This window comes from Pleurodeles waltl, chromosome 4_1, assembly GCF_031143425.1.
Source record: "Pleurodeles waltl isolate 20211129_DDA chromosome 4_1, aPleWal1.hap1.20221129, whole genome shotgun sequence".
Classification (NCBI taxonomy): Eukaryota; Metazoa; Chordata; class Amphibia; order Caudata; family Salamandridae; genus Pleurodeles; species Pleurodeles waltl.
Genome location: NC_090442.1, coordinates 911692516 through 911714439, shown reverse-complemented (window position 1 = coordinate 911714439; position 21924 = coordinate 911692516). Strand labels below are relative to the sequence as shown.

General features: G+C 48.4%; 1 protein-coding gene across 2 annotated transcripts in view; it reads left to right on the top strand.

Annotated features, from left to right (window-relative positions):
- RSBN1L (round spermatid basic protein 1 like) overlaps window positions 1–21924 on the top strand; it is a 214165-nt gene that overhangs the window by 63221 nt on the left and 129020 nt on the right. For both annotated transcript variants that reach the window (XM_069229672.1, XM_069229673.1), the window contains exon 3: window positions 19364–20010. In XM_069229672.1, coding sequence (XP_069085773.1) covers window positions 19364–20010 — 647 coding nt within the window. The remainder of the gene's footprint in view (window positions 1–19363; window positions 20011–21924) is intronic.

The following is a 21924-nucleotide window of genomic DNA, read 5'->3' as shown; positions in this document are numbered from 1 at the left end:
CTGATGAGGTGGCCCGGGGAGACGGGCATACAGAACTAAGTGACAGTGACTGATTCGAGCTATGTGGCGGGTCCGGGGGCCCCTTCTTTTGGGGAGCCAGGGCGCTTGCATATCTGGAGATTCTTTACATTTGCCTCTCTGTTGACTGTTCTGCATTTTGGGCCCTATGCCCCACCTTCCTCCTGCTTCTTCGGGCGGTGAGGTGGACAGTCTAGCACACGCCTATCGGATGAGTCCTTTCATAATGTTTGTTGTTGGGGGTCTGAATGTTTTGGGGGGTGGGTTTACAGCTTTAACCCGGTTGTGGGGGGGTCTGAGTGGGTGGGGGAAGGGCATGTATTTCTTCCGATTTTCTTTTCTTTTTCTCCCTTCTGTCCTTCTTTTTTCTCATTATGGGACTGCCAGAGCTGGAGGGTTGCGCAGGGCTGGCGTTGCTGTTGATCAAATGTCTGTGAGCATGCAGGGACCATGACAACGGTTAGATGTTTAACATGGAATGTGCGCGGCTTGAATGATGCGCGTAAGATGCGACTGGTGTCTGCTTACATTAAACCCCGAGAAATTTGTCTATATGCTGCAGGAGACTCACTTAGTAGCGTCGACGGGTTGGATTGGGGAATATGACTGCGCAGGGTATTCGAGATACGCAAGAGGAGTGGCAATCCTGCTGCACAGGGGCTTGTATTGGCGCACACAGAAAGTAATAGTGGATCCTCATGGCAAATATGTTTTGCTGAGCGGCATGCTTTTAGACAGGGACTGCAGGCTTGTGTGCGTATACGGCCCCAACACGGACGACCCTGGGTTGGTTTTTTCATGAGATATGGCACTTGATTGATTCCCTCGGCAATGTGGCTGTGATCTGGGGGTGGGGGGAATATCCATGTCATTTTGGACTCCGTGCCTGACCGAGAGAGTCTGGCCAGAGTGCATCATGTTGCTGCGGCCAAGGCCTTAACTTCTGTGATGACCGTGGGTTCACTGATAGACTTGTTGCGGGCGACGCATGGGACTATGCGGGAGGGTACATGTGTTAATTATGCCAATAAAAGTTGGTCGCATATTGATTGCTGGCTTGGGACGAAGGATGTGGAGCTCTGGACTAGGTCGGTGGATCATATGACGCGTACCCTCTCGGATCACTCCCCGGTAAAGTTGGTGTTGGAGGTGCCTCAGGGTCCGGGGCGTGCATTTACTTGGCACCTGCCTCCTGGGCGTTTAGAGATGAGGTCTGTGAGTCGTTAACACATTATTTTGCTAAGAATGAGGGTTCAGTGAAATCTGCTGGAGCACTGTGGGAGGCCTTTAAGGTGGTGATCCATGGGGTGTGCCTCTCAAAGCAATATGGGGTTCTAAAATCACTGCGCCGTGAGTTGGCGGATCTGGAGGCACAGATAGTGGAATTCGAGCAGTGTTTGGTGACAGACTGGTCTGGAGCTACACTTGCGGCCCTGCGGAGTGCAGTGTCCGCGTATGAGGAGGCCTCGGTCTGTGAGACCTGCTTCCTGGGTAAGTTTGCCAGAGCTAGGAGGTATGGTGAGGGTGAGAGGGCTGGTTGCACTCTGTCGAACATGCTGCGCAAACCATGGGCCAGTGACTATATTACAGAAATCAATGATGCTGCAGGTGAGCGAGTGGCAGGAACGAAGGGAATATTGCAGGTATTCGCTGATTTTTACACAGATCTGTATGCTGAGCCCTCACAGCTGGATGTTGATGCTGCTCAGGACGACTTCTCGAAGATTAGCCTCCTCTGGTTTGATGATGTGCACAGGCTGTATTTTGATGCGCCCTTCATGGTTGAGGAGGTGAAGGCTGCAATTCAGAGCTTGCCTGTTGAAAAGTCCCCTGGTTTGGATGGGTTAAACCCAGCCTTCTATAAGGAATTTACTGATATTCTTGTCCTCCGGCTTTTGAATGTGTATGCGGAGGCTTTGGAGGCTGGGATCCTCCCCGCTTCTCTCCGCGAGGCCTTAATCGTTACGATCCTTAAGCCTGGCAAAGACCCACATTGCTGTGACTCGTATCGCCCGCTTTCTATGATTAACACAGATAATAAGATTTTGGCGAAGATGATAGCGGCGAGGTTACAGACGCTGCTTCCGAAGTTGGTGCTTCCAGATGAGTCGGGGTTTGTCCCAGGCCGGTCTACGACCCACAATCTGCGTACTTTCTTCACAGTCACGGGGACGATTGACAATGAGGAGGAGGCTGCTGCGGTGTTCTTGGACGCCGCTAAGGCCTTAAATTCGCTGGCATGGGAGTTTTTGTTTAGTCATGAGTATGTGTTTTGTGAAGCTGATTCGTTTATTATATACGAACCCACTGCCAGGCTGCGGTTGAACGGCTGTATTTCTGACCCTTTCAGGGTGGCACACAGGACCCGAAAGGGGTGCCCCTTGTTGTTGTTACTGTTTGCGGTTGCAATGGAGCCACTTGCAGCGTACTTAAAGCAGCACCATAATGAGAGGACTTGCGTACCGTCAGCGCCTGGTACTGATCTCGATGTATGCAGATGATATAGTGCTATATGTGCGCACACCGCGGGCTAACCTGGATGTATTGCCGGATGAGAGAGTGCATTTCAGGACCTTCTCTGGCATTGTGATTAATTTGTCCAAATCTGTGGTGCTCCCTCTGACCGGCGCGACACTGTGTTCCCCTAGTCGATACCCCATCAACTGGACAGATGAGCCTGTACGTTATTTGAGAGTTTGGCTGACCCGAGATGAGAACTCCCTCCGGTCGACTAATTACGGCAGAGCCATCACGTGGCTGGAAGAAAAGGTGGAGGTGTGGCGTTCGCTGCCTCTCTCGTTGTTGGGGCGAATTGCTATTGCCAAAATGTTAGTGCTGCCTAAAAGTCTGTATTTATTTGCAAATGTTCCTCTCCATCTTAACGCGAGTTTTTGGCGGAGGCTCCGTTCTGCTTTGATACGTTTGGTGTGGCCGGACGGCCTATACTGGGCTCCTTGGGGTTCGGCTCGTGCCGGGCCCCAGGGTGTTGACACAGTGGAATGCACAGCAGAAGCGTGGTCCTTTTTGCTGCACCGCGCGTGTGATCCTGGACCCTTTGCTCCATCGATGTCGATGCTGGATGTAGCGGATAAGCAAAGTTTCCGAGATGCGGGGCTCCGCAGCTTTCTTTGTGCTTCTAATTTGATTAAGCTAGGGGACTAGTTTGTGGACGGGTGGCTGCTTTCACTGGAGGGGGGCAGGACAGTGCGCTGCATAGATTGTATGTGCTGTGGGTGAGTGCGATGCTTTGCGCTCGTTTCCCCCGATTACCTGAGATGCCATTGACATGCCAAGCCCTGGAGGTGCTGCGTAAGCTCATCACTAAACTGTATAACGGAGTGCAGACACAGGGGGGGACCTGGCGTAGTCGGTTAGGGCTAAATAGGAAGTGGATGTTGGCAAGATTATCTCCGAGGAAGAATGGAGGCGGTGTAGTGCACATATGAAAGTCCTGTCGCCTAACTACCGTCTGCGCCTCATACACTTTAAATTCCTACATCGCTTGTATTATACCCCACGCAGACTGCACTCTATGGGTCTGCGCGCAGACCATGTTGTGAGCGGTGCCGTGCTCCTGATGCTGATTTTTTTTCACCTGTCGTGGTCTTGTCGAGAAGTGAGTACTTATTGGTCGGGGTGCTCCGCATGATTGGGGAGATGATTGGCTTGGATTTACCCCTTTCCCCTAAGCTAGTGCTCCTTGGCTGTGTCGAGAGGGTACGCCTGCTTATAGGAGATTGGTGGGCATGTTGCTGCTGGCATGTGCTGGGGTTGCGATGTGCTGGAGTCGCGTACGTGCTCCCTGGGGATCGGACTGGCTGAGAGACGCCTCCTTCTGTCAGGAACAATTAATTATATTTTGGGCGCTGACCCCAGAGGGCTCTAGACCTAGAGATATTTGGGCTCCACTGCGTTCCTTTCTTAAATCTCATACAGACCCTGCGATGTAACTATCTTCTGCTCTGCGCACATACACGTTCTATTTCCCGATTGCTTTTGTGCTGTAAGATGAACCTGTAAAGAATGTCTGTGTCCCTCTTGGGTGTATTCCCTCTGCTAATTCCCTCTCTCCCTTTCTTTCTCTTTCTTTTGTAGATCTCTGATCCGCTCATTTGCTTCACGACTTGTGTTCATTATGCACTACTAATTGTTTTTTTAACATTGTCAAGAATATTCTTTGTGCTGTTAGTCAGTTATGAGGTTGGACTTTCCTTTTGCGTGGCCGCTTGTCTGTTTGAACCTCAATACGATACTCCGGTATAATTACGGATCATGAGGTCTACTATCTTTCTTTTGTTGTTGATTGTGTTCTATGTGTTGGGAGTTCGCTTTGTAATTTCATAATAAATAAATTAAGAAAAAAGTCCAAAAAAAAAAAAGCATAACCATAATTTTATTTTAGTGAATTTTATGGGATTTCTAACCTTGTGTGGCTTTCTGGTTTTGGTACTAGGATCTGACTTGGAGGCAGGCCCTATGTCCTACCCACAGTGGCAAGCCACAGGGCCTGGCCAGTACCTAAGCCTTTCACTTCACCTGCTATGGGCGTCTTACACACTCAACACAGTCTTTGTTGCCTGCACACAGCATGTGTTTTTTTTTTTGTTATGGGAAAACAGAGTTATGGCTTTTGATCGAATGTGACAAGCCACTGAAATTCACTATTTATGGTTACCTAAACATACAATACATCTGATGCAGATGTGCTCAAAACACCACTTTTTAAACAGTCTAGAGGCAAAAACGAACATCTGGTGGTGTGTGCTTTGATAACTGACTAGTGAGTTTCAGTGGTAGTTATGTTTCAGCCAGAACCGATTCTCTTAACTGTTTTTTTCTTTTTTTCCTTTCCTCAGTGAACATTTGTAGCTAATTGTGATGTGGTCCCATATTGGCATTGAGGGATTCTGGTGGTGACATAAGTCACCTGAATCACAAGATAGCAATGTATGACCATATTATACATGGTACCTGCTGTGTATTTTTTGATAACTTACATTTATTTTGGGATGGTTAGTTTGAAAAAAAGCATATTCCTTCCAAGTGCTGCTAACAATGTGCACTGACTGAAATAGAAGTGTTTAGGCTTTGTTTAACTTTCCTAAATAAATTGTAAATAACCCAGTGTGCAGTGATTAGGGTCAGTGGATTCAGGTTATTGTTTCTGCATCATTTACTGTATAATTAAGAATTTGCTGCTTTTGTCGCAAAATTTGCTGATTTCACCAAAAAGTTTGTCTCCATCTCAAATTGATAAAATAATACTGACTGAAACTGTGCCGCTTGATTTGTATTTTATGCTGCATTGTTTAGATAATCTTGCCACAAAATTTGGCCCTTTATGCAGCACACTCCTAAGAGCCTTTACAATGTTAAAGCTTGGCAGAGAGGTTTGGTGGTTGTCATGAATGGAATTTGTATTTCTTGGGTAACTGTGAAATATTTCACAGCTTCCTGTGAAATATAGGTTTTATACCGCAGCATTTTTTCACAATAAAAGGATATGTATTTTACCATTGGTGGTCGCCACTAGGTTATAGTTCGGACATAGTTTCTATTGAAAAAGGTTTGTTTTAAAAAAAAAAAAAAAAAATGTTTTTTACTTGCCTATATCTTCGGCGCCGGTTGATCACTATTCACTAAATTATCCAAAAATATTTGCCAGTCACGTCAGCTGCTGTCTGGAAAGTTACAGGGTGATCTGTCAAGTGGGGGACAAGAAAAATGGGGGTTAGGGATCCTCCTAAAATCCTCCGTGCCTCAGAGGAGAAGCAAGGTCCTGGTTGGCTGGCCACAACCTGACAGAAAAAGTTGAACGTTTGCTGGGAGTGTGGGGGGTGGGGAAATGTTTAAAAACATACAAGGGGTCAGGATACAGGCATCCTAACTCCATAGGACTTATGGAGGGGGCCGATCCATGGATTTGTGGGAAAAATAAGGCCGATTGGCTTGCCACAACCTGACATACATAATAACGTGTTAAAAAAAAGCCCATAGAAATTCACTGGAAAAAAAAAGGTTACAGGGATGTTATAGGTAAGTTCTGAATTTACTCGTACAAAAACATAAAAATTCAACAATTATAGTTAGTTATTTCAAGTAACTATAACTCGTGCCCTAAGGTAACTAACTCTCGTTCTCCCCATTCACTGCTGATTATCCCAAATTTCTCCATACTATTGAAGAAAAAAACATGCATGGTGGGGGCACGAGTTACAGTTACTTGAAAGAACTCTAACTGCAGATTTTCTATGCAGTTGTATGAGGAAATTCTGAACCCAACTATAACCTCCCTGTAACCTTTCGTTTTTTTCAGTGTGTGTGTGTGTGTGTGTGTGTATACATATATATATTTACATATATATATATATATTTTTTTCCCCCCGCCCCGAGTCAGTACTACTGTCTTTGCTATCCTACACCTGAATGTGAACCCGAAAATATCACTGGTCATAATTTAGATCTAAAAAGTATTCCAGGGACTACATGATTATTCAAGCGTATTGTCAAATCCAAATATTGTATGGTCGAAAAATGAATACATTATTTCATTAAAATACAACTTTTTAAAAAAATAGGTTTCCATCAATGACATTGGCTGCGAAAAGTCTATGTACTGTTATTGAAAACATTGATGGATTGCTAGCTATTAACCCCTTCGCTGCCAGGCCTTTTCCCCCTCCTGTGCGGAGCCTTTTTTTGGCTATTTGGAGCAGTTCGCGCTTAGGCCCTCGTAACTTTTTGTTCACATAAGCTACCCACGCCAAATTTGCGTCCTTTTTTTTCCAACATCCTAGGGATTCTAGAGGTACCCAGACTTTGTGGGTTCCCCAGAAGGAGGCCAAGAAATTAGCCAAAAAACTGTGAAAATTTCGTTTTTTTCAAAAAAATTGGAAAAATGGGCTGCAGAAGAAGGCTTGTGGTTTTTTCCCTGAAAAGGGCATCAACAAAGGGTTTGCGGTGATAAAATCACCAGCTTCCCAGCTTTCAGGAACAGGCAGACTTGAATCAGAAAACCCAATTTTTCAACACAATTTTGGCATTTTACGCGGACATACCCCATTTTTACGATTTTTTGTGCTTTCAGCCTCCTTCCAGTCAGTGACAGAAATGGGCATGAAACCAACGCTGGATCCCAGAAACCGCAACATTTTTGAAAAGTAGACAAAAATCTGAATTCAGCAAGGGGTAATTTGTGTAGATCCTACAAGGGTTTCCTACAGAAAATAACAACTGAAAAAGAAAAATATTGAAATTGAGGTGAAAAAAACATAAATTTTTCTCTACGTTTTACTCTAACTTTTTCCAGCAATGTCTGATTTTCGAAAGCAATATACCGTTACGTCTGCTGGACTCTTCTGGTCGCGGGGATATATAGGGCTTATAGGTTCATCAAGAACTCTAGGTACCCAGAGCCAATAAATGACCTGCACCCTGCAGTGGGTTTTCAATCTATGCCGGGTATACAGCAATTCATTTGCTGAAATATAAAGAGTAAAAAATAGCTATCAAGAAAACCTTTGTATTTCCAAAATGGGCACAAGATAAGGTGTTGAGAAGCAGTGGTTATTTGCATATCTCTGAATTCCGGGGTGCCCATACTAGCATGTGAATTACAGGGCATTTCTCAAATAGACGTCTTTTTTACACACTGTCTTACATTTGGAAGGAAAAAATGTAGAGTAAGACAAGGGGCAATAACACTTGTTTTGCTATTCTATGTTCCCCCAAGTCTCCCGATAAAAATGATACCTCACTTGTGTGGGTAGGCCTAGCGCCCGCGACAGGATATGCCCCAAAACACAACGTGGACACATCACAGAAAACAGAGCTGTTTTTAGCAAAGTGACTACCTGTAGATTTTGGCCTGTAGCTCAGCCGCCACCTAGGGAAACCTACCAAACCTGTGCATTTCTGAAAACTAGAGACCTAGGGGAATCCAAGATAGGGTGGCTTGTGTGGCTCGGACCAGGTTCTGTTACCCAGAATCCTTAGCAAACCTCAAAATTTGGCTAAAAAAACACATGTTCCTCACATTTCTGTGGCAGTAAGTTCTGGAATCTGAGAAGAGCCACGAATTTCCTTCCACCCAGCGTTCCCCCACGTCTCCCGATAAAAATGATACCTCACTTGTGTGGGTAGGCCTAGCGCCCGCGACAGGAAACACCCCAAAGCGCAACGTGAACACATCCAAATTTGTGAAGGAAATCAGAGGTGTTTTTTGCAAAGTGCCTACCTGTAGATTTTGGCCTGTAGCTCAGCCGCCACCTAGGGAAACCTACCAAACCTGTGCATTTCTGAAAACTAGAGACCTAGGGGAATCCAAGATGGGGTGACTTGTGTGGCTCGGACCAGGTTCTGTTACCCAGAATCCTTTGCAAACCTCAAAATGTGGCTAAAAAAACACATGTTCCTCACATTTCTGTGGCAGAAAGTTCTGGAATCTGAGAGGAGCCACAAATTTCCTTCCACCCAGCGTTCCCCCACGTCTCCCGATAAAAATGATACCTCACTTGTGTGGGTAGGCCTAGCGCCCGCGACAGGAGACACCCCAAAACGCAACGTGGACCCATCAAATTTTTTCATTGAAAACAGTGCCTACCTGTAGATTTTGGCCTCTAGCTCAGCCGCCACCTAGGGAAACCTACCAAACCTGTGCATTTTTTAAAACTAGAGACCTAGGGGAATCCAAGATGGGGTGACTTGTGTGGCTCTGACCAGGTTCTGTTACCCAGAATCCTTTGCAAACCTCAAATTCTGGCTAAAAAAACGCATTTTCCACACATTTCGGTGACAGAAAGTTCTGGAATCTGAGTGGAGCCACAAATTTCCTTCCACCCAGCGTTCCCCCAAGTCTCCCGATAAAAATGATACCTCGCTTGTGTGGGTGGGCCAGGTGCCTGCAACAGAATAAGGCCCAAAACTTGTAGAGATAGAGGGGATAGCACAGCAAGTTTATAAGGACATATTCTTTTATACATCTTTAGACTGACTCTGCTTTGGGGACCCACATAAGTGAGGTGTCATTTTACATGGGAGGCTGAGGGGGAACACTGGGGAGTAGGAATTTTGTGCTGGAGTGGTGATCCTACGAAGAAAAGTAAGGAAAATATGCTTTTTTAAGCACATTTTGAGGTTTACAGAGGAGTCTGGGTAAGAAAATGTTGGGGGATCCACGCAAGCCACACCTCCCTGGACTCCTTTGGGTGTCACTCCTTTGAGTGACCTTCGACCCTGTCACCAGGCAGGTCGCTCCCCCCATCTGCCACGCAGCCCCCCTGTGGGTTGAACCTCCGTTGCCACTTTTGCCGCCTAACTACTCGCTCCCTTTTTCTATTCCCCTGAGCTTGTGCTTCTGTGCCACTTGTTTTTTCCATTCTGTGCCCCTGTGTTTTGCTTTCTGTACCCCTGTGCTCTGTTGTCCCTCTCCCGCCATCTTTTCCCCGGGTTTTCCCCTGGGTTTTTCCCTGGGTTTTTCCCTTGCTGCTGAGCCCCTGCTGCCCCGCCCCTTCACTCCCATTGGCCGCCCCGCTCACACCTCCCAGCTGCTCCTCCCTCCCTCTGCCCTCATATGGAGGCCGCGAAGCGGTGGTAGAGAGCGACCTTCGACCCTGTCACCAGGCAGGTCGCTCCCCCCCCATCTGCCACGCAGCCCCCTGTGGGTTGAACCTCCGTTGCCACTTTTGCCGCCTAACTACTCGCTCCCTTTTTCTATTCCCCTGAGCTTGTGCTTCTGTGCCACTTGTTTTTTCCATTCCGTGCCCCTGTGTTTTGCTTTCTGTACCCCTGCGCTCTGTTGTCCCTCTCCCGACGTCTTTTCCCGACGTTTTTTCCCTGGGTTTTTCCCCGGGTTTTCCCCTGGGTTTTTCCCCGGGTTTTTCCCTTGCTGCTGAGCCCCTGCTGCCCCGCCCCCTTCACTCCCATTGGCCGCCCCGCTCCCACCTCCCAGCTGCTCCTCCCTCCCTCTGCCCTCATATGGAGGCCGCGCAGCGGGTGCGCAGTGGACGCGCGCAGCGGGCGCGCCGCTGGCGCGCCTAAGGCAAGCCCATCTGCGCCCGGACCGCACCCAGCACCAGAACCCCTGGAACCCGCACCCCCCGCAACACCAGACTGCACTACGACGCAAGCACCCTCCACGCACTCAACACCAGACGAGACCACCCCTGCTACCGGGCCACCCCGAAACGCACCCAGGGGCCTTTCACCTGCCGGAACTGTAGATTCACCAGCATCCAACCCTCCACACCACCAGCCAGAGAACCCAACCACCTCCGCTGCATCCCTCTCAACACCCGCTCCGCTCGCAAGCACCCCATCGAACTTTGGGACCTCCTAGACTCCACTGCCTCTGACGTTGCCTTCCAGACGGAGACCTGGCTGAACGCCACCTCAGCACCAGACATTGCCATAGCCATCCCACAGGGCTACAAGATCTCCTGCAGAGACCGAACCAACGGAGTGGGAGGAGGGATCGCCATCATCCACAAAGACTCCATCAAAATCTCAACGAACACCGATGACACCCTCACCACTGCCGAGCACATGCACTTCCAGATCCACACCGACCCCAACACCACCCTCAGAGGAACTCTCATCTACAGACCTCCCGGACCCCGCCCACAGTTCAATGACACCATCGCTGACCTCATCAGCACCCACGCCCTCGCTTCCACGGACTACATCCTCCTCGGGGACCTGAACTTCCACCTCGAGAACAACAACGACGCCAACTCCACCGCCCTGATGGACAACCTCGCCAACCTCGGACTCAAACAGCTAGTAACGACACCCACTCACGCCGCTGGACACACGCTTGACCCCATCTTCTCCGCAAGCCCCCACGTCTCCTTCAACCACACCACCGAACCACACTGGACCGACCATAGATGCGTCCACTTCACCTTCAGAAAACCCACCACCGCACCCAGCAGCTACCACGCCGCTGCTGGGGCAAGGTCACCGGGGACCAACTGACTACCGCCCTCGCCCTGAGACCACCCACCGACCCCACCGACCCAGACACTGCCGTGACCAACCTCACACAGTGGATCAACGACTGCGCCAACACCCTCGCCCCTCTCAAGACCTTTACAACCAACCACACCAACAAGAAAGCCGCCTGGTTCACCGAGGACCTCCGGATCTCCAAGCACACCTGTCGGAAGCTGGAGAAGAAATGGCTCCACGACCGAACACCAGACAACCACACAGCCCTCAAGAGCGCCACCCGCAGACATCACCAACTCATCAGGACCGCCAAGAAAGACCGCCTTCAAGGACCGCCTAGACAACAACGCACACAACACCAAAGAGCTCTTCAGCATCGTGAAAGAACTCTCCAACCCCAGCTCCATCACCAACGACATCCCGCCATCTCAAGACCTGTGCGACTCCCTGGCCACCTTCTTCCACCGCAAGATCACCGACATCCACGACAGCTTCAACCCCGACCCCCCCCTCACCCACCACTGAGTCCACCACCCCTGCGACTACCACTCGCACCAGTCGCCTAACCGTCTGGTCCAGCGTCAGCGACGAAGACACCATCAAAACCATGAACTCCATCCACTCCGGATCCCCATCGGACCCCTGCCCTCACCACGTCTTCAACAAAGCCAGCGCAGCCATCGCGCCCCACCTCCGGAAAACAATCAACTGTTCCTTCGAGACAGCAACCTTCCCAGAAAGCTGGAAGCACGCCGAGATCAACGCCCTTCTGAAGAAGCCCAAGGCGGACCCCAAGAACCTCAAGAACTTCCGTCCCATCTCCCTGCTCCCTTTCCCGGCAAAAGTGACCGAGAAGATTGTCAACAAACAGCTGACCCGCTACCTCAAAGTCAACAACATCCTGGACCCGTCCCAATCTGGTTTTCGCAGTAACCACAGCATCGAGACCGCCCTCATCGCCGCCACTGACGACATCCGGACCCTGATGGACAAAGGAGAAACAGCTGCCCTCATCCTCCTGGACCTATCAGCAGCCTTTGACACGGTCTGCCACCGCACCCTATCAGCACGCCTCCATGACGCCGGTATCCAAGAGAAGGCCCTGGCCTGGACCACATCCTTCCTCTCCGGCAGAACCCAGAGCGTCGGCCTCCCACCCTTCCGCTCCAAAACCACTGAGATCATCTGCGGCGTCCCACAGGGATCCTCCCTCAGCCCGACACTGTTCAATATCTACATGGCCCCCCTCGCCCACGTCGCACGACAACACAACCTCAACATCATCTCCTACGCCGACGACACCCAGCTGATCATATCCCTCACCGAAGATCCCGACACCGCCAAAGCTAACCTCCACCGAGGAATGAAGGCCATAGCCGACTGGATGAAGGACAGCAGACTGAAGCTGAACTCAGACAAGACGGAGGTCCTCATTCTCGGACCCACCCCATCAGCCTGGGACGACTCTTGGTGGCCCACGTCACTAGGCACAGCCCCGGAACCCACGGACCACGCACGCAACCTGGGGGTCATCCTCGACTCCACTCTCTCCATGACCAGGCAAGTCAACGCCGTCTCCGCGTCCTGCTTCAACACCCTCCGTATGCTCTGCAGGATCCTCAAATGGATCCCCCTCGACACGAGAAAAACCGTTACCCAGGTCCTCATCACCAACAGACTCGACTACGGGAACGCCCTCTACTCAGGAACTACAAACAAGCTCCTGAGACGACTCCAACGCATCCAGAACGCCTCGGCCCGACTCATCCTCGATGTCCCCCGCCGCAGCCATATCACACTCCACCTGAGAGGCCTGCACTGGCTCCCCATCAACAAAAGGATCACCTCCAAGTTCCTGATCCACGCACACAAAGCACTGCACAACACCGGACCCACCTACCTCAACAACCGACTCCGCTTCCACACCCCCACCCGAAGCCTCCGCTCAGCCAACCTCGCCCTCGCCACAGTCCCCCGCATCCGAAAAACCACCACCGGCGGCAGATCCTTCTCCTACCTCGCCGCCAAGACCTGGAACACTCTCCCCACCATCCTACGACAGACCCAGGACCTGCTGGCCTTCAGAAGACTCCTCAAGACCTGGCTCTTCGACCAGTAGCACCCCATCTCCCCAGCGCCTTGAGACCCTTGCGGGTATGTAGCGCGCTTTACAAATGCAGTGATTGATTGATTGATTGATTGATTGATTGATTGGGTGTCTAGTTTAAAAAAATGTCTGGGTTTGGTAGGTTTCCCTAGATGATGGCCGCACACAGGACCAAAAACATAGGTGCCCTCTCCCCCCCCAAACACAGGTAGTTTTGTAATATATCGTTTTGATGTGCCCACATACGTCCGTGATGTGCCAAACACTAACATTTTTAAAAAAAGAAACACACTTAGGTTATGTGAAAAAGACCCCTCACCCACCAACCAAGTTGGTGGCATGCTTCATCATCGGGGTCCCACCTGAGGCACCTAGCGTGTCACAGGTGTGCTGCGACGCCTGATTACAGCGGAGCAGGTTTTGTCATTTTTACCACACATACTGGTTGGATTTGGCACGAGGGTGAGTGATGGTTCAGTGGATCAAATTTTACTAACAAGAGCTTTCACAAAAATGAAATGCACTGTTAGTAACTGAAAGGCAAAAAACTGAACCAATGACTCACAGCTCGTGAGCTGTAAAGCCGCGACAAGGCACCAACCGCTTTACAGTCCATTCACACAACTTTCATACATGACACACACAAGGCCATTCACACCGCCAGCCACGGGCCCAGCACATTACAACACTCACATATACAGACAGCGCCACTCAAGGGCCCATCACTTACATACGCCCACATGCCTGATACAACAATCACACCAGCTGATGGGAGTGTGTGGACTGGTGTTTGGCTGGCAGTGTGTTGCAGTAGCCAACAGCAAGTCAATATGTACACTCTCAGCCAAGCCCCACTCCACACACAATGGCATCATTTTTTTTTTTTTTTTTTTTTAAACAGAGGAACCCCTAACTAAGTAGAAAGAATTACAAAACTACAAACACAAAATCTCTAACTAAGAACATGACAGAAATGCTAACCATGAAACTAAACACATGAAAATACAAAACAGACATGAGTTTACACTCATGGTTGTTCCCAGAAATTCTTCTGGGTGTGGTAATTCTTAAAACAAGCACCGACACACAGCCCAGGCTTTGAAGGACAATCTGGGCAGTACATTCGAGTCTCCCTCCGGATACCTCGTCGAAAACACACTCTACATTTCTTAGCTGGAAAGTCTTTTTTGGGTGTGGGAGGAATGTGCTCAGCAAAGTGGCGATCTTTCAATCTAGCCACATCCTCCACCACTGCTTCTCTAGGAACTCTGGCCTGTTCCACCACAATAAGGCTCTCTATCACTGACTCCTGAAATTTCACAAATGTCATCTTTGACTCTGGAGACCTATCCCTAAACACAATAAAAGCATTGAAGGTTGCTAAGTGGAAGAGGTGAAGTGCTAACTTCTTATACCAAACGTAAGACTTACGAATAGCAGTATAAGGTTCCAACCTCTGGTCAACTCTATCTACACCTCCCATGTGCTTATTATAATCTAAAATGCACACAGGTTTGCGCAGTTCCGCAACCTGGCCCCAAACAGTCACAGGGGAAATACTCTCATCATGGATGGTACTTAGCATGTAGACATCCCTCTTGTCTGAAAATTTCAAAGCTAGCAGCTCCTCGTTCCGCAAGGCACAGCACTGTCCTCTCTCAAGTTTTTTTATAGACAAGCTCCCTTGGATAGCCTTTCCGGTTAGAACGGATTGTGCCACAAGCAACTGTGTCCACTCTAAACAATTCCTTGAACAATTGCACACCAGTGTAGAAGTTGTCTACATACAAATGGTGACCTTTGTTGAACAGTCGCCTACCAAGATCCCACACAATTTTCTCAGTAACTCCAAAAGTGGGAGGACAACCAGGGGGGTCAATATTAGAATCCCTACCAGTGTACACACGGAAACTATACACATATCCTGTCCTACTTTCATACAGCATATACAGTTTAATTCCATATCGTGCCCTTTTGCTAGGAATGTACTGCCTAAAAACCAAACGACCCTTGAAGAGGACCAAAGACTCGTCCACACTTAACTCTTTGCCTGGAACATAGACCTCCGAAAACCGATCTACAAAATGATCAAGGACAGGCCTAATCTTAAAAAGACGGTCAGAATCTGGGTGATCTCGTGGCAAGGCTAATGCATTGTCAACAAAATGCAGCATCCTAAGAAGAAGCAAATACCGATTACGACTCATGGTCGCTGGAAATATAGCTGTTGCCATCAAGGGACTAGTAGACCAATAAGAAGCCAGTGACGGCTTCCTTATCAACCCCATCAAAAAAGTCAAACCCAAAAACTTTTTTAACTCCTCCAAATTTGTGGGAATACACTGGGTAGCTCTAGAGTGTGGCCTAAGTCTAGCAGCGTTGTCCCTCAAATGCTGCTCCGCATACAAATTAGTCTGCTCAACAATCTCTTCCAAAAACATATCATCCATGAATAACTCAAAGAAATTGATAGGCATAAAGTTCTCTGTATTGGTGTTACATCCCGGGAGACCAGTAAAGGCAGGCAATTCTGGCCGCTCCATGTTTGGGGCAACCCAGACATCAGGTCTCATAACGGGAAACCTTTCAGCCCCAGGTTGCTGCACTATTGGCACATCAATGTCCTCCTCTAAAACAGACCCTTTATCTGCACTGAGTGTGGCTTCATCATCAGAAGATTCCCCTCCAACAGAAACATCACTGCCAGAATCTCTGACTTCCTCCTCTGCCTCAGATGCAGAGTCCGTCTCATAGTCATGATCAGACTGTGACTCAAAAAGCATACCAACCACCTGCTGAGCGGTCATCCTGCGGCTAGCCATGATCTCTCCTGCTAAAATTAACTGGACAAATTCACCACCAACAACCAGCACTGTGTAAGACAAGTAACAAAGTGTTAGTAAGTAAGCTTTGTTAGTAAGAGTTATAAACTCAAAAACTATACCGCTCACTTGCCTGAAAAAGCTTGATTCACCAGCAACTACACAGCAATCACCAATGATATCCCACTAAAAATAAATAAAGAAAGGCAAATTAGAAATAAGACAAAACAAATATCATTGTGCACAAACCTAAGGACAATTTCACACACAATCCTGCATTTAGTACACCCCCTACAAACATGTCATTCATGCATGGCAACAATACTCCTTTGGAGTACATTGTTTTTACTTACCTAAAACAAGCAACTGTGCAAACTGCAGGTCAACCACCGCCAAAACCGCAAGGAGCCACAGCAAATAAAGCAAAAGCTTTGGACTAGAACAAAAAGGAGGAAAACATTTTTTATCACAAATGCAAAGACTTCTTCAGTTGACAAACAACCCACCATCAAACATTTAGAAATTGGTGCCTAAGTGGATTCTGCCATAGGGGCAGATGGGCCTACTACAAAAATAGGCCTGTCTGCCCCAAGGAAGCCAGAAAATACCTTTAGTAGTGTGTCCCCATGGAGAGCAACCCTTGCCAAAGGGGACAGCCCTAAAAAAAAAAAAAAAAAACACACACACAACACTATCCCTGGTGCCTAAGTGGCTTCTGCCCCCCTTGGGGGCAGGTGGGCCTAACAAAATAGGCCCATCTGCCCCCAAGGGGTGTAGAAATGGCCAACAGCTCAATGCCCCCCTTGGGGGGGGGCGCCCCGTGACCAAGGGGACGCCCCCCCCACAAAAATAAACAAATACAAAAAAATCCCTGGCGTTCTAGTGGTTTCTGCCCCCCTTGGGGGCAGACCAGCCTAAAAATAGGCTGATCTGTCTCCAAGGGGTGCAGAAATGGCCTGGGTACATGTGCCCCCAAAGTGGGGGGGCGACCCTTGCCCAAGGCCCCCCCCCCATCCACTAACACACACACACACACTATCCCTGGTGTCTACATGGCTTCTGCCCCCCTTGGGGGCAGGTGGGTCTAAAAAAATAGGCCCATCTGCCCCCAGGGGGTGTAGAAATGGCCAACAGGTCAATGCCCCCCTTGGGGGGGGCAACCCGTGACCAAGGGGATGCCCCCCCACAAAAATAAACAAATAACAACAAATCCCTGGCGTTCTAGTGGTTTCTGCCCCCCTTGGGGGCAGACCAGCCTAAAAATAATAGGCTGATCTGTCTCCAAGGGGTGCAGAAATGGCCTGGGTACATGTGCCCCCAAAGTGGGGGGGGGGCGACCCTTGCCCAAGGCCCCCCCCATCCACTAACACACACACACACACTATCCCTGGTGTCTACATGGCTTCTGCCCCCCTTGGGGGCAGGTGGGTCTAAATAAATAGGCCCATCTGCCCCCAGGGGGTGTAGAAATGGCCAACAGGTCAATGCCCCCCTTGGGGGGGTGCCCCGTGACCAAGGGGACGCCCCCCCCCCCCCACAAAAATAAACAAATAAAAAAAAATCCCTGGCGTTCTAGTGGTTTCTTCCCCACTTGGGGGCAGACCAGCCTAAAAATAATAGGCTGATCTGTCTCCAAGGGGTGCAGAAATGGCCTGGGTACATGTGCCCCCAAAGTGGGGGGCGACCCTTGCCCAAGCCCCCCCCCTCCCCCATCCACTAACACACACACACACTATCCCTGGTGTCTAAGTGGCTTCTGCCCCCCTTGGGGGCAGGTGGGCCTACAAAAATAGGCCCATCTGCCCCCAGGGGGGGCAGAAATGGCCAACAGGTCAATGCCCCCCTTGGGGGGGCGCCCCGTGCCCAAGGGGACGCCCCCCCACAAAAATAAACACATTTAAAAAAATCACTGGCGTTCTAGTGGTTTCTGCCCCCTTGGGGCAGATCAGTCTAAAAATAATAGGCTGATCTGCCCTCAAGGGGGGCAGAAATGGCCCTAAAAGACATGCCCCCCAAAGGGGAGCGACCCTTGCCCAAGGGGGCGCCCCCCCCCATCCACTACACACAATCCCTGGTGCCTAAGTGGCTTCTGCCCCCCTTGGGGGCAGATGGACCTAAACAAAATAGGCCGAGTTGCCCCCAAGGGGGCAGGAAAGGCCAACAGTTCTCTGCCCCCTTGGGGGGGGCACCCCCCCCCCACATAAATACACATAAAAATAAAAAACCTGGTGATCTAGTGTTTTCTGCCCCCCTTGGGGGCAGATCTGGCTAAAAAGTAGCCAATCTGTCCTCAAGGGGGGCAGAAATGGCCCTAAAATACATGCCCCCCCAAAGGGGAGCGACCCTTGCCCAAGGGGGCGCCCCCCCATCCACTACACACACAATCCCTGGTGCCTAAGTGGCTTCTGCCCCCCTTGGGGGCAGATGGACCTAAAAAAAATAGGCCGATCTGCCCCCAAGGGGGGCAGAAAAGGCCAACAGTTCTCTGCCCCCTTGGGGGGGGCGCCCCTTGCCCAAGGGGGCACCTCCCAACACATAAATGCAAAAATAATTATAAATCCCTGGTGATCTAGTGTTTTCTGCCCCCCTTGGGGGCAGATCTGGCTGAAAAGTAGCCAATCTGCCCCCAAGGGGGGCAGAAATGGCCTAAGAAATTGCCCCCTAAAGGGGAGCGACCCTTGCCCAAGGGGCCGCTCCCTGCAAGCCGAAATCGGCAAATATATACAAAAAAAAACAATCCCTGGTGTCTAGTGGGCATTCCTGCTGCCCGATCGCAATGCGATCGGGCAGCAGGAATGCTCAAAGAGACACCGGGGGAAAGGAAAAGCCTTTCCTTTTCCCCGGTGCCTCTTTCTACAAAGCCCCCCACCCACCGGGAAGAGATTCTTACCTCTTCCTTTCTCGCCGCACAGGAAGCAAATGGCTTCCTGTGCGGCGAGAACCCCATAATGAAGTCAGCGCGCGATCGCGCGGCTGACGTCTTTATGGGGGGGTGGAGGGGGTCGGGGTGGAAGGGCTTCCCCTTCCATCCCTGACTTTGGGGGGTGGGGGGGAAGCACACTGAGGGAGCGAGAGCGCTCCCTCTGGGCTGTGTGCCAAGAACGTAGTGGTTACGTCCTCGGCACACCAGCACTGTGCCGCGGAACGTAACCACTACGTCCGCGGCACAGAAGGGGTTAAATATCCCTTCTCAACGAAATCAGCCACCCATAGACATGGAACTTAATGACATTGTATTCCATAATAACTACTTCCTATACCAGAACCAGGTGCACGGTCAGAATCATGGGACAGCAGAGTTAGATTTTCTCCCTCGTAAGCCAGCCTATTTATGGATTGATATGTGAGGGAGCATGACTGGAATGATACCTCCCACACTGGCCCAAGACTCGTCAAAGTGGGTCTTAAGTGTTATTGAAATTAAGTTGTTGATTTTCCACTGAATTTATTTTTCTCAAATTATTCACAGGTGACAACGAGAAACCGAATGTAAATGCTGAGGAATTGCTGATCAAGAAAGTCAAGAAAAAAAAGAAAAAGAAACACAAAGAGAGCGAAAAACGAAAGCACCCAAAGATGTACAGCAAATCTATTCAGACTATCTGCTCAGGATTGGTTTCTAATGTCGTGGATCAAGAAACCAAAGTTGATCTACCTGATCATCTTGCAAATGTCACAGGGAAGAATACAGATATCAAGAGTGAAAACGATGATGAATCCCAGATATTAGAGAACAGTGAGTTTCCGTTTGTCTCGTTAAAGGAGCCTCGGGTTCAAAGCAAATTCAAACAATTGGACGCGGAGTTTAAACGGCTCATTCATATTGAGCACCAGCCTAACGGAGGTGCATCTGTGGCTCATGCCTACAGCAGTGAACTCTCCCACTTGTCTCCTGTGGAGATGGAGAGATTTGCAGAAGAGTTTGTGGGTCTGGTTTTTAGTGAAAATGACAGTTGTGCAGCTTACTATGTAATGGGTGTTGTTCATGGGGCAGCTAAATACTTACCTGACTTTTTAGACTACTTTTCCTTTAATTTTCCCAATTCGCCAGTGAAAATGGAGATTTTGGGAAAGAAGGATATAGAAACGACGACTATTTCAAATTTTCATGCTCAGGTAAGACTTTGCGTATATAATTTTGTGTAGTATAACTTATTTAATGGCTTTCAGAATAGATTGTTTATAGTTAACATTGTTTGCAGTGAATTATTTAAGAACCACCGCTTTTTTTCAGCATACTTAAGAAAAAACACTTTGTTTCAAATAAAGTTGAAGAATGTAGAAATGTTTTGTTAGATTATCTGCTCCTAGGTTTGGAGAGATGTAATTTAACTCTTTCAGTCGAGCTATAATTTTTTTTTTTCTTAAACCACTTTTCGTTACACTTACTTATTGTTAACTTTCCTTGCTCTTGAATGAGTTGCACTGCAAATTAACAATACTCATGATATTGAAGGGCACCACCCTATATGTTTTCTTTCAGACGTAATGGAGCGCACAAGTACAATGAGGTAGTTGCTCTCAGTGACAGCTCAGTAAGGCTGCAGGATCTTTTTCTAGCTTACTTGGAATGTAAGCAGATCAGTCTGTCTTAAGTAGCTGTCTGCCATCTGTACACCAAATTGCAATACGTAACAGCAGAATCGCCCAGATGTTGGTTCCATTTGTGTTTTGCACGTTTTTTATGTCCTTGTGAGTTTGTTGGCCGTTTTGTGCAAGTAGTTGGCTATTATACATGCAGTTGGATTGTATAACACACAATCTGTACATGTTGGTCTATGCTGTTTTAAAAATTAAAATTCACGCATGATGCAAGCTTCTTCAAAAATATCCCAACCGTATTCAAAGTTGCTTAATGGTTTAACTGCAGACAGTTGATATATTTCAGGTCGCAGGTGTGTCTCCTAATGAGGTTGAGATCAGTAGAAATAACTGCCTGCAATAAGTAATTGTAATTCCCATTTCTAAAAGGAAATAGCTAAAATACATACTTATTTAAATGAACTGAGCTTGCTGTGAGCTCTGCCAGAGTATTGCCTTTGGGCACAAAATGGAGTTCTTGTCACCCTTAGCTGTTTTAGTTCCTTTAAGACGTGAACATTTTCACTGGCATTGAACACCTCATTCAAATCTCTTGTTCTGAATCTTACATCTATATGCTTTGCCGCAAACTCACCAAGCCTACTTTATTTTATCAAAGGCATTATTTTTGCTTCCAAATAAGCTGCCATGTTAGTTTGGGTCCTTGAAGCAGTTTCCTGAATGGAAATACTTTGCATTATTACCTTTGTTAAAAATGTTTTTGGGATGCATGAAAAGTACATTATAGTGTGATGTAATCTGTTGTGTTAATAAAGTGCTTTGTTACATATCATACAAGAAGTCTCCAGATCGCGGTGGGAGCATTCTGCTTCCACGTTCTCACACCTACCCGCCTGCACAGAGCATGACTACCACCTCTTTTGGGTTTTGACGCTGACTCATTTTTACCTTTTGTGTCGATTCCTGGTAGTACTGATGTCCACTAGGATTCAAATCTTTGAATTGGCCGCACTATGAACAGAGGCTCTGCACCTTTGACTTGCTCGGGCTCCCCCTTTACTCTTGCAAGGGCTCTGGGATATATTTAGTGTGGTACCCTTAGACCGTACTCTTGAAAGGGTGGCCATTCTAAGGGCAAGGGTATTTTGCGTTTTATCTGTTTAGCCCGTGTTGAATTTGGGGAACTAGAAACTATACATCTTGTGTTAGTATCTACTGTTTATGCTGTTTGTTGAATTACATATCTGATAAATCGGTTTTAAGAATGTTACACATCTGATGTTTTTCATTGGTTCTACCAATACTGTTAGGTCTACAGCGTTATAATTGTTGCTCTCAAACTATGATTTATGCACCAGTATAATGAACTGCTTTTTGCTGAACATTATATACGCACGAGTGACACAACGTTCCCTGACTTACCTCTACTCCATTAAGTTGCAGTTTTTTCATTCTCCATATTTTTCATTCTGGCGTTTCTGCTAAATG